Source organism: Mytilus trossulus, chromosome 10 (assembly GCF_036588685.1).
Source record: "Mytilus trossulus isolate FHL-02 chromosome 10, PNRI_Mtr1.1.1.hap1, whole genome shotgun sequence".
Classification (NCBI taxonomy): domain Eukaryota; kingdom Metazoa; phylum Mollusca; class Bivalvia; order Mytilida; family Mytilidae; genus Mytilus; species Mytilus trossulus.
Genome location: NC_086382.1, coordinates 59,572,191 through 59,585,927, shown reverse-complemented (window position 1 = coordinate 59,585,927; position 13,737 = coordinate 59,572,191). Strand labels below are relative to the sequence as shown.

At 29.9% G+C, this 13,737-nt stretch overlaps 1 protein-coding gene across 1 annotated transcript in view; it reads left to right on the top strand.

Moving 5' to 3' along the window:
• LOC134688290 (DNA topoisomerase 2-binding protein 1-like) overlaps positions 1-13,737 on the top strand; it is a 41,532-nt gene that overhangs the window by 8,051 nt on the left and 19,744 nt on the right. Inside the window, exons 11-25 of the mRNA XM_063548849.1 lie at positions 228-463; positions 1,209-1,282; positions 1,959-2,048; positions 2,667-2,789; positions 3,382-3,521; positions 6,414-6,515; positions 6,963-7,070; positions 7,275-7,384; positions 8,122-8,234; positions 8,759-8,818; positions 9,581-9,709; positions 10,121-10,640; positions 10,997-11,122; positions 11,765-11,833; positions 12,089-12,205. Coding sequence (XP_063404919.1) covers positions 228-463; positions 1,209-1,282; positions 1,959-2,048; positions 2,667-2,789; positions 3,382-3,521; positions 6,414-6,515; positions 6,963-7,070; positions 7,275-7,384; positions 8,122-8,234; positions 8,759-8,818; positions 9,581-9,709; positions 10,121-10,640; positions 10,997-11,122; positions 11,765-11,833; positions 12,089-12,205 — 2,117 coding nt within the window. The remainder of the gene's footprint in view (positions 1-227; positions 464-1,208; positions 1,283-1,958; positions 2,049-2,666; positions 2,790-3,381; positions 3,522-6,413; positions 6,516-6,962; positions 7,071-7,274; positions 7,385-8,121; positions 8,235-8,758; positions 8,819-9,580; positions 9,710-10,120; positions 10,641-10,996; positions 11,123-11,764; positions 11,834-12,088; positions 12,206-13,737) is intronic.

The window sequence follows — 13,737 nt, the reverse complement described above, 5'->3', positions numbered from 1 at the left end:
AAATTTAAAATAATCAAAATGTGCATCTGATGCATTAAATTGGTACTGTTTTTGTTATTGTACAAAATGAATAGTATTGTAATTCAGATTCTTTTAGAGAAGATTGGTTAAATAAATTTGAAGTTTGAGATTTTAAACTACATTATTCATAATGTGGCTACATGAATAAGACCTGAAAAATATGTGAGTTGGAGAATTAAAAATGCTGCTTTTTCAAAATATTGCAGATAGAGTTTCCAGTATTGCTGACATCAGCAGTATCTCTAACATCTCCATGATAGGTAACTGTCAGGTAAATGAGACTGCTGCCATGACAAGAATGAACGATACAGCTGCTACAACCAGATCTGACATGACTACATTCAGTGAGACACAGGTTCAAAAGAATGATCATATTGAATCATCACTACAAACCATAGATCTATCTCGTCCACCTTCAGATCTTTTCCTTGATGGTTGTAAGGTAATTGATATATAAATAAAACTTCTTGACAACTTTCTGAATAAAAAGCTTTACAAAACATCACCATAGTTCTTCATGTTTTTTTTTTGACAAGTTCTACATTAAAAAATATTGGAAACTTGTATTTTACCAAGCAGAGCATCGAATCTTAATACCATCTGATAAGGCCAAAAAAAATATATGTCTGTTTCCTGCTTCCAAAGCAAATAAATCAGGGTCGGTAGGTCGGGATTTTTTTGCACTCCCTGTCAGATTTGCAGTCAGTTAAATGTCATGTTTGGTTAGGGTCCTGTACCCCAAAATGATTAAATCCCTTTAAAGAAGCTTTAATTGAATAATCCTCCCATTGCCGACAAATTTTTAAACCTTAATTGTAGCACATTTTTTGCTGGGAGCAGCCATTTCATTGTTTGGACATAGTTAAATATAGATCTGGATCGGACCGGAAACGTTTTTTCCCGGATTTGAATAAAAAGATCTAGGGTCGGGAGCTTTGAGTCAGGGTTGGTCGGGAAACAGGAAACAGACATATATTTTTTTTTGGCCTAAGAGTGAATCTACAGTACGTATTATTATCAATACTTGACATGCTTGACATACCCTTTGCTATGACTTTACCAATGATAAAATTTAATGGTTATTTTTGTGAACACAAATTCAATAGTAATCAAAGAATTGTCTTTATATATGATAGTAAACCTATAAATAAAATGTCATAACATGATTTTCTATTAACTATTTTTAGATTTACTTGAGTGGTTTTTGTGGACAAGACCTTGAAAAAATGAAGAAAGTGATAAATGCTGGTGGTGCTACAAGGTTGGTATAGAATACAGTTAGAGTAATAATACTGTTGATAAGCACTATATTTCTATGCCAAGTGGGTCTCATTTGGGGATTAAGATAAATAAATAAATTTGTTTATTAAAGTGTCACATATTGTAAAAACGGGAAATGAGGTCTAGCGGGACACGGGAAATTACAAAAAAATGAGAATTGCTTACTTACATAGTGTAAGTGGGATCCGGGAATCTGTCAAAACACTAAACGGGATGTGGGATTAGAACCCCCAATGAGACCCCTGCCAAGTATGTAAATATAAATAAAATTGTGTTCTATTCATTTCATGGAAACCAAGGATGAGTTAGTAATGATATTTCAACAATCAACACCTCTTATACAGTACAGCTTAAATTAATAACTCAAGATGAGACACTCTACATTTTTTATGCAGAAAAAAAACCAACATGCTTTAATTGCAGAAAATGCATACAACTAGCTTTAAGCACAGAAAATACACAAACATAAGCTTGTTTTGACGAATTTAACAATTTAACAAAGAAATGGATAGTAATGTTTAAAAGAAACTATATCAATAATCAGTAACAAACTAGGAAATGGTTGTGTGCTTTAGTATAATGTTAATCATATCTTCATTTTTATCTATTTTTTTTAATCATTTTATATATCTGTTTCTATTACATGTTGTTTTCAGACTTAACCAGTTAAATGAAGCTGTCACTCACGTCATACTGGGAGTAAGAATTGACAGAGATATCGAATTACTAACTTCAAACACTGTCAGGTAAATGTCTAAAAAAATACATGAATATAAAATCTGTATTTGTTTGTTTCTAGGACAATACACTTCTGATTTTAGTTTGTTCGATAAGACATTGTCCAGTTAACCAGTTCAATTTTTTATCTGTAATGAAATACTGGTATGAAAATAAGGAGATGTGGTATGATTGCCAATACGACAATTATGCAACAAAGTTAATATAAAGTGGTAGTAATGTTCTTTTCTCCATTGCTCATCGATATTTGAAGAATTCTTTGTATAGGTAAAACTAAAACAAGAAGTTATATCAATTCTAAGACTGCCTTGTTATACAAACTATTTGCACAAAAAATATACTCCGCTATATCAAAAAAATATCTATCATCTTATATTTATTTGTAACATTAACACAAATTTTCATGAGTAAAAGTGAGTGTCTAATAACATTATTTAGGATTCATCAGGTTCAACACTGATTCTTGCATTTACAGTTACTTTCAACTTCAAAAATGAGGCTTAGGAATGATTTATTACTAGAAAGAAAAAATATCAGACATAGATCACTCAATTTCAATAAAAAATATTTGCGAAACTGAGTTCAAGTTTAAAATTATTGATATAATTTACTTGGTATATTTATAGACCACAGGTTGTTTCCCCAGCCTGGCTAGCAGAATGTTACCGTAATGGTAGAACAGTGGATGAAGCACCATTCTCATGTCTAGATATACCTCAACCTGAATCAGAATCTCCAAAGTTAACAGTGTAAGGATTAAAGTTACTTCTTAGTCATCAAAATTGTGTTCTTAGTTTCCAAATATATGAAGATTATTAACTTTAATAACGTAAACTTTTCTACAGAATGCTCAGGTATCTGTCTACTTTTTGGCAGAAGGTTTCATCACAAACAGCCTTTGCATGTGATGTGAACCTTTATATATATATATAGTAGAAGTCATAAACTTTTTAAATGAAATCTAGAAGTTTTACATCTTAGATTGAGACTATACATATTTGACTAAATCATGCATAAAGCAGTGCCACATCTTCTAAGATGATGCTGTTGAACTTACACAGTTAATATTAGAATCAGGGGCTCTTTTTCCCCAAAAAACTTAAAGTAAAAATACTATTAAGTCATTCACATTTCAGTATAACTATCAATTTTAGTCGTAAGATATTTTTTTTACAGAGTTGCAAAAATTTTGTTAACACTGAAACTGGTGATGGTATTTGTTTGTAGATATGTAATATTAAACACAATAAGCTTTTTTACCTCCTATGAAAAGATTAAGTTTTTGAGTCTGCTATTATGCATAAGTATTTTTTATCATTTTTATTACATTTTTTTAAACAGCAAACAGAAGAAACTTGAAAGAAAAGAGAGTATCCAAAACAAAACTTTAGAACCAGAAAACATAAAACCTGATGAGGATGATCACAAGGAAGAAGAAGAAATGGATATCATGTCACAGTATCTTATACAACCAAAAGAAGGTACAGTGTAGATAATTATATGCTGTCCTATTGTACAGCCAAAAGATGGTACAGTGTAGATAATTATATGTTGTCCTATTGTACAGCCAAAAGATGGTACAGTGTAGATAATTATATGTTGTCCTATTGTACAGCCAAAAGATGGTACAGTGTAGATAATTATATGCTGTCCTATTGTACAGCCAAAAGATGGTAAGGTATAAATAATTATATGTTGTCCTATTGTACCGCCAAAAGATGGTACGGTATAAATAATTATATGTTGTCCTATTGTACAGCCAAAAGATGGTACGGTATAAATAATTATATGTTGTCCTATTGTACAGCCAAAAGATGGTAAGGTATAAATAATTATATGTTGTCCTATTGTACCGCCAAAAGAAGGTACGGTATAAATAATTATATGTTGTCCTATTGTACCGCCAAAAGAAGGTACGGTATAAATAATTATATGTTGTCCTATTGTACCGCCAAAAGAAGGTACGGAATAAATAATTATATGTTGTCCTATTGTACAGCCAAAAGATGTTACGGTATAAATAATTATATGTTGTCCTATTGTACAGCCAAAAGAAGGTACGGTATAAATAATTATATGTTGTCCTATTGTACAGCCAAAAGATGGTACGGTATAAATAATTATATGTTGTCCTATTGTACAGCCAAAAGATGGTACGGTATAAATAATTATATGTTATCCTATTGTACCGCCAAAAGATGGTACGGTATAAATAATTATATGTTGTCCTATTGTACAGCCAAAAGATGGTAAGGTATAAATAATTATATGTTGTCCTATTGTACCGCCAAAAGAAGGTACGGTATAAATAATTATATGTTGTCCTATTGTACAGCCAAAAGATGGTAAGGTATAAATAATTATATGTTGTCCTATTGTACAGCCAAAAGATGGTAAGGTATAAATAATTATATGTTGTCCTATTGTACAGCCAAAAGATGGTAAGGTATAAATAATTATATGTTGTCCTATTGTACAGCCAAAAGATGGTAAGGTATAAATAATTATATGTTGTCCTATTGTACCGCCAAAAGAAGGTACGGTATAAATAATTATATGTTATCCTATTGTACAGCCAAAAGATGGTACGGTATAAATAATTATATGTTGTCCTATTGTACAGCCAAAAGATGGTACGGTATAAATAATTATATGTTGTCCTATTGTACAGCCAAAAGATGGTAAGGTATAAATAATTATATGTTGTCCTATTGTACCGCCAAAAGAAGGTACGGTATAAATAATTATATGTTGTCCTATTGTACAGCCAAAAGATGGTATGGTATAAATAATTATATGTTGTCCTATTGTACAGCCAAAAGATGGTAAGGTATAAATAATTATATGTTGTCCTATTGTACCGCCAAAAGAAGGTACGGTATAAATAATTATATGTTATCCTATTGTACAGCCAAAAGATGGTACGGTATAAATAATTATATGTTGTCCTATTGTACAGCCAAAAGATGGTACGGTATAAATAATTATATGTTGTCCTATTGTACCGCCAAAAGAAGGTACGGTATAAATAATTATATGTTGTCCTATTGTACCGCCAAAAGAAGGTACGGAATAAATAATTATATGTTGTCCTATTGTACAGCCAAAAGATGGTACGGTATAAATAATTATATGTTGTCCTATTGTACAGCCAAAAGATGTTACGGTATAAATAATTATATGTTGTCCTATTGTACAGCCAAAAGATGGTACGGTATAAATAATTATATGTTGTCCTATTGTACCGCCAAAAGATGGTACGGTATAAATAATTATATGTTGTCCTATTGTACCGCCAAAAGAAGGTACGGTGTAGATAATTATATGTTGTCCTATTGTACAGCCAAAAGATGGTACGGTGTAGATAATTATATGTTGTCCTATTGTACAGCCAAAAGATGGTACGGTATAAATAATTATATGTTGTCCTATTGTACAGCCAAAAGATGGTACGGTATAAATAATTATATGTTGTCCTATTGTACCGCCAAAAGATGGTACGGTATAAATAATTATATGTTGTCCTATTGTACCGCCAAAAGAAGGTACAGTATAAATAATTATATGTTGTCCTATTGTACAGCCAAAAGATGGTACGGTATAAATAATTATATGTTGTCCTATTGTACCGCCAAAAGATGGTACGGTATAAATAATTATATGTTGTCCTATTGTACCGCCAAAAGAAGGTACGGTATAAATAATTATATGTTGTCCTATTGTACAGCCAAAAGATGGTACGGTATAAATAATTATATGTTGTCCTATTGTACAGCCAAAAGATGGTACGGTATAAATAATTATATGTTGTCCTATTGTACAGCCAAAAGATGGTACGGTATAAATAATTATATGTTGTCCTATTGTACAGCCAAAAGATGGTACGGTATAAATAATTATATGTTGTCCTATTGTACAGCCAAAAGATGGTAAGGTATAAATAATTATATGCTGTCCTATTGTACAGCCAAAAGATGGTACGGTATAAATAATTATATGTTGTCCTATTGTACAGCCAAAAGATGTTACGGTATAAATAATTATATGTTGTCCTATTGTCTGTATCAATCTACTCAGCGCTTGACAAAATTACATATCATGCCTTTGTGACGTCAAATAGTTTGACCCAGCCTTTATAACTTTGACCCAGACATATCACTGACATCATAATAAATAAACTGATGTTGATAATTTTGACCCTTATTTATTTGAATTTAGCAGATGTCGAATCAGTATGATATTTATGAATACTCAAGAATTTTCAGGTTAGATTAGAATAAAGGCTGTAAGCATTGCTTCCCATTGTATATCATGCTTTTGTGATGATTTTTAAAATGTTAAATACTGATTAATTTTTAAATCATACATTTTAGATAATACACAGGATAAAACCATGAAAGATGAAGATAAACCTACAGCTATAGAACAAAGACCTGTAGAAACAGAGGCAGATGAAATGACTCAAAATCCTGATGGTAAGTTTGTATAATTTGTTAGTTGTGTTATATTACTTTTAAAAGTCAGTCATTGTGAAGTAGAATTTTTTGCAGTAAATTGTATCCTAGTTGACTCCTTATTACACAAAAGGCTGCAAAATTTATATCTTAACAAAATGATTGTTCTGATAATCTTTTTTCTAAATTATGTATGCACAGTTTTATATTAACTAGAAGATGCCTGTGCAGTTGGGCAAGTGTTGAAACAGTTTTCACATCGACTGAGCATGCATGAAAACATGTAAAACACAGATTGATATAGGTCTCCAAACTTTCAGAGTTTTTCAAAAAATGGCATATAAGTGTATGAAAGTTCAAAAGAAATATATTTTTTCAATGATTTACCAAAATTTTGTATAAAATTCTAATATTTATAGCTAAATATAATTTACCCAAGAAATAATATTTTTTGATACGTAATTTTAGGTGACAGTCAGATACAGAAAAAGGTGTTTACAGGAAAATCATTTATGTTTTTTGGATTTGAGGAAGAGCAGCATACACCATTAACAGAATTTGTAAATGAGGAAGGAGGTTTGTTTTAATTTAGAATTCTTAAACACTTTCTTATTTCTGCAGCAAATGTATGAGTGGTAAAAATTTTCCTTTATTTTTGTTTTGGTCCTGATTTTTTGTTGTTTTACCGAAATTGTACATTTTGTTAATGATAAAGATAATTTCTTGTGGTTACTATTTAACAATTTAAAATTGCTGCTACAATGATCTTTAAATTTTCAGGAAAAGTTTATCAGGGTAACACTAGACTGGTACCAGATTATGGTGTTGTTCCTGTAGATGGATTTCCTGTGGACAAAACAGTTGGAGAAATAGCAACCAGTACTTGGCTGGTTTGTATTCAATGTTATAACATACTTTTTGAAAAATTACAGGATTTAATCCAGTCATAAAACAGTTGTTGAAGGACAAAAGAAGTGAAATTTCTGAGTACTGTTCAGATGCCAAAGATATTAATATTTTCCATTACTAAAGAAAGTGTGTAAAGGGTTTTTAAATGAACAAACTTCTTATTAAAAGATTCTGTGAATATACAGTAGAAGCTATTATTGCTGGAAATATTTATACATATTAGTTTTAGAAAAGTTTTTTTTCCTCCATTCTTTTCAAATTAAGGGGAGATAACAAACATGACTGAGAAAGGTTATTATGCTTGTGATATTAAAAACTGAATTTTGAAATAAGATCACATTTAGAAATAAATATTAATTTTAAAAAATACAAAGAAGAAAGAAAATTCTTGATACTCAATTAAGCTGAGCAAGCTTTAAACTGAAATTGAAGATTATCTGAATCTGATTATAGTCTCTGTTTAAAAAGTCAAATTAATGAGAATCTATCAAACCAATTTTAGTTTTAAACCATAAAAAAATGGCTTGTTTATTAAAATATTTCTGTGTCATTGAAATTAATGCTATTTGGCTATTATTTATGGTTTTTGTATTTTCAAATTTGGTAAACAGATCTGCAGTTAAGAGATTCTAAACAGAGAAATTTTGATTTAAAAAAATATATATTTCTAAAGCTTTGAACTGAAAACATATATTTGAAATATATTTATTGATTACAGCAAATGTGTGCAGAATCTGACACACTTTTACCAGTGAGTAGTAATCCACTATTTTCTCCCGTGGATATCAATATTGAAGACAATCCACTGGTGGACTGTATTTTATCATTCAGGTGAGTCAGTAGGGATTGGAACGTGTTAATGAAACTGATTGATCATTAGTTCATACAGGACATATAAAGACAATTATTATTTAACAAGAAGTATGAAAAATAACTTAAAGCTTCTAACTGAATTCTAAAAAACACTTTTTATGATGCTGTAAGATAAAAATCATAGGTATTTTATAAATCAATTAAAAGTAAGTAGTTGAGTATTATTCTATTACACACACTGTACATTGTCAACTTTGTGTCATCAGTTTGTGTGTACTATGACTAGTATCACATATCTATATTCCTGTCTATTGTCAACAAGGATACAGAATTTAGATAAGTATCAACAAAACTTTCCAAAGGTGTAAATACTGTAAATTCAGAAATTATTGCGTACATTTGATATTGCGATTTTGATATTTTAGACTTAAATGCGATTTTACTGCGGTGAAAAAAATATGTATGACAATCATATATATTTTGACATACAAATTCAGAAATATATACTTCTGCAACAAATAGATATTTATATTTTGTTACAGTGGTTGGTTTGGAACAGAAAAAGAATGTCTGATGCATATTGCCCAGTGTATAGGTGCTCAGTAAGTTCATTATTATAGAGGAAAAAGATTTTTGGTTTAAGATGATACATTTCACTACAGGGAGATAACTCTGTTAAAACCAGCTAAATTATGTAATCATGTTTTATTGTTAATGACTTCTCAAAGCTTCTCGTTGATTAAAATTAGTGTTTGTCAAACTTCTTGATATTCAAAAACGTTTTTCCAGATAAAGTATGGTTCAAGTTCATGGTGCATTTTAATCATGCTGTTTGGTACCACCTTAAACTAACAACCCATCTGTCAAAAGATTATTCTTTACTAACTAGGATAGGCAGACATCAATGTTTATATTTATTGGATACAAATAACAACTTTCATCTCAACTGCTACCAAAGTTGGGTATTGGAGATTAAGATATATATTTTCCTATTCAAGCAGCTCTATCAAATGCAATTGTGTGGTTTTAAGATGTACTTTACAAATAACAAAATTTTACCAACACAAAATTCTATTATAATCTTTAAAGCAGACAAGACCTTTCTGTGTGAATACAAAATATCTAGATAACACTTAAGTTCGTTTTAAATAAATTAAATTTTTCTTTTAAAAAACAGTCTTTTTCAAAAGAAGGTTCAAATTAACATCACATAAACATTTTCTTGTCCTTATATGCATATCATATTTCCAAGAGTATGTTAATCATCCCATATCAGTCATCATCAATTTATATAAAATATATATGTGTTTATATTTTTATTTTTTTTATTTGATCTGTTAAGTGTAGTATTATTTTTCTTACAGAACACAGGAATATTTTGTGAGAAATGCCAAAAAAGGGCTTTTGCCTACAACTCATTTGATAACCAAGGAGGCTTCTGGTCAAAAGTACACTGCTGCTAAAAACTGGGGGATACCAGCATTATCTAAAACGTATGTTCAACTTGTAAAACAACATGAAACTAATACAGTAATACATATTGAAAAGAAGGGTTTTGTAAGAGATTTTAAAATAATATTTTTAAGCGATCATTTAGATGTACTTTTATCAAAATGTGATGTATTTGTTTGACTTTATAAATATTTTGATTTGAGCGTCACTGATGAGTCTTATGTAGACGACACGGGAGTCTGGTTTACTAAATTATAATCCTGGTACCTTTGATATTTATTTACAGCTAGTGACTTTTGTCATTTTGAACATTTGACAGAAGGATTATATTAGCTGTAAGAAACATTAAAATTTTAACTAATTCATTTACATTTGAGATATATTTCAATTATTTAATAATCAACCTTTTGTTAGTCTAGAAGCTTGTTCTTATCTTCAATTGAATATTTTAGGTGGATTTTAGCATGTGCCAAATCTGGAAAACCAGAGCCTTTAGAAAAGTATCTTATTGATAACCAACAAAATGTTATGGAGGAGAATGAATCAGAACTGAGTAAAACTGCTACAACTGCAGTTTTGAATGATAGAAATGAATCTCTTAAACAAGATATCTCAATGAAGGGAGATAACAAAGCCATAAAAATTGACAATTATGAACAAGGGGTCCAAGCAAATAACTCAAAGCGTGATTCTATGACAAATTCTAACCAAAAAGACATTTCTAAACGTGGAAGTGGTAATCTTTCTGTTGGCATGGAAACAATGGAGGCCATGGAAGGTTTTAATTCTGAGATGACAATAGACGGTGCATTACCTGCTGACAAGAGTAAAGAGAATATTAGAGATGAAGAAAATTTAGATACAACCTCAACAAATAATCCTAAACCTTTTCAAGAAAGTCAGAAAGAAAATGTACATCAGAAAAAAGAACCTATTCCTGTTCAACCAAAAGTTGTAAATCAGAGAGTAAAGGTATGCATTGTATGATTGAATAAGATTTACAGCTGGATGTTTGGGCCTAGTTACACTAACTATTTGTCTTGTGATTTTATACAGAGCTTCACCTAAGTGAGCATAACCATTTGATACTAAATTTAATCTGCTCGCATATTAAGGTATTATTTTCTGATATATATGTAATCTTTAATATAGTTGTGAAATGTGTATTTATTTATTTCAAGTTTGCCAAATGCATATAGTATTCCATTTTGCTCATCTAGATCCTTTTGATCTGATAGATAAAATAGTGTCATTGGTGGATGTTATATATAGTAATTATATTCTATGTGACATTGATACATAAAAAGGGTGTTTACTTTATATTTCAGGCCTTACAAAATGATGATTTTGAGACCACACCAAAGAATTCTTCTAAAAGAGCCAGCATCAGTTCTCCTTCACCTGGGAGATTCCTGGATCCCACAAAAGAATTCAGACCAAAATGGGATCTCACGGTAAATGGTTATATTTTTCATCATTCCCCATATAGCCCTGAGACATGAAATATATTTTCTTGTTCTTTTGTTTTCAGAAACTGCTTATGTTTGTTTGAATGTATCATTCAAAAACAAAATATTATAACAAAAAAATTTAATCCTTCATAAACTGGGAGGTATATTTAGATAGAAAAGTTCATTGCATAACTATGTACAAACTTTTTTGATTAAACTTGGTTATTATTTATTAAGGAAACAAGATGTGTCCCTGATACAGCTTCTATGAAAGCTACTACATACAGTAAATATTAAACTATGACTATGCCAAATTAGATGTAAATGTATTTATAGCTTAAACATTAGGGAGATTACTTGATAATTTAGGCAAATCTTTATATCATTGTTATCTTATGTCTCCCCTTTGATGAGTTTTTAGAGATATAGGATAGAGGAGTTAATAAATATTCTTTGGAATTTAAACTTAGAGTCTGTGCCACAAATCATTATCACATATTTTGCAATGAAATTCTGTGATTGCCCTCTCAAATATAAACATTTGTTAACATAAAATCATGATTTTTCACCACTGATTTTATGCAATAGTTATTCTATAATTTAGTTAAACATTATAGAAAAAAGTAATTAATGGAATTATTTCAGGATGTTTGGAAGTGTTTAGAGACTCCACCAGCAGAAAAAGCCAGAAATGCCAAAAGAAGACAAAGCCAGGTAATGTAGAATGATGCAAACTGAAAATAATCAATTTACAATAAATTAACAAAACTAATTTGCACAATCAATGATATAGTGTGTTTCAACGTCTGAGATAAATCAGTATGATATTTTATGTTCTCCTAATTTTTTTGACATTTTAATAAAAAAAATCTGTAGCTTCAATTACTACTTATTATGTTATTTTTTTAAATGAGCAGATGATGCTCAAACATAAATTGCTTTTTTCTTAACCATATAAACAATTTTCAGCCCTTAGAGGAACTTTTCACCATCAAGTTACAGAGAGCAGTAGAAATATCTGAGGGAGCTACAACTGCTACAAGGGGTTCAGATGAAGTAGATGGCTCTGGTATGGATGGACTCTCTGTAAGTTTATATATATTTTTACTAAGTTAGTCAGTTCTGTTTCTGTTAATGTTAATCTGAACAGTGGTAGAGTACTCAATTGTTATAAACACATTTAAGTACTGAAAATTTTTAACTTTATAAAAGACAATATTGCACATTTGAAGAGATGAAATGTCCTGTATACATTATCAAAGGGAAGTAGCAACATAATTGAAACTTATATATATATACATCAACATATGATATATGGATACATATCTATCATTGCACACCACATTTGGAAATCTATGTTTCATTTGGTTGTATAGTGTTTTGTGGGTTGCTTTTACAACTCAAGAATACCTAATATTCATAACATTGTGTTAAAAGTGTATTTATTGAGGCAGTATTTGATTATAAGCAGTGTAATTTAATGAAACTGACAGAATTGTTAATAATTAATTTATCAGTTTAAATCAAGCTCATTTGGACAGCATTCATTTATTTGTTATGGTTTTTGTCGAGCCTTCGACTTTAGTCGAAAAAGCGAGACTAAGCGATCCTACATTCCGTCGGCGGCGGCGTCAACAAATATTCACTCTGTGGTTAAAGTTTTTGAAATTTTAATAACTTTCTTAAACTATACTGGATTTCTTCCAAACTTGGATAGAAGCTTGTTCATGATCATAAGATAGTATCCAGAAGTAAATTTTGTAAAAATAAAATTCCATTTTTTCCGTATTTTACTTATAAATAGACTTAGTTTTTTCTGCGGGGAAACATAACATTCACTCTAAGGTTAAAGTTTTTAGAATTTTTATAACTTTCTTTAACTATCCTGGGTTTGTACCAAACTTGGACAGAAGCTTGTTTATGATCATAAGATAGTATCCAGAAGTAAATTTTGTAAAAATATAAATCTGTTTTTTCCGTATTTTACTTTTAAATGGACTTAGTTTTTCTGCAGGGAAACATTACATTCAATCTGTGGTTAAAGTTTTAAAAATTTTAATAACTTTCTTAAACTATCCTGGGTGTGTACCAAATTTGGACAGAAGCTTATTTATGATCATAAAATAGTATCCAGAAGTAAATTTTGTAAAAAGATAACTCCATTTTTTCTGTATTTTACTTTTAAATAGACTTAGTTTTTCTGCGGGGAAACATTACATTCAATCTGTGGTTAAAGTTTTAAAAATTTTAATAACTTTCTTAAACTATCCTGGGTGTGTACCAAACTTGGACAGAAGCTTATTTATGATCATAAAATAGTATCCAGAAGTAAATTTTGTAAAAAGATAACTCCATTTTTTCTGTATTTTATTTTTAAATGGACTTAGATTTTCTTTAAGTTAACATTACATACAGTTTGCAGTTAAAGTTTTCAAAACATTCATTAGATTTATTAACTTTCCTAGATTTTTACCAAACTTAGACATAAGCTTCTTACAATCATAAGATGGTATCAAGAGAATTTTTATTGATTTTTTTCCTCATTGTTGTTGAGCCCACAATTTACAGCAAAAGTAGGCGAGACACTGGGTTCCGCGGAACCCTTACAAATTTTTAAT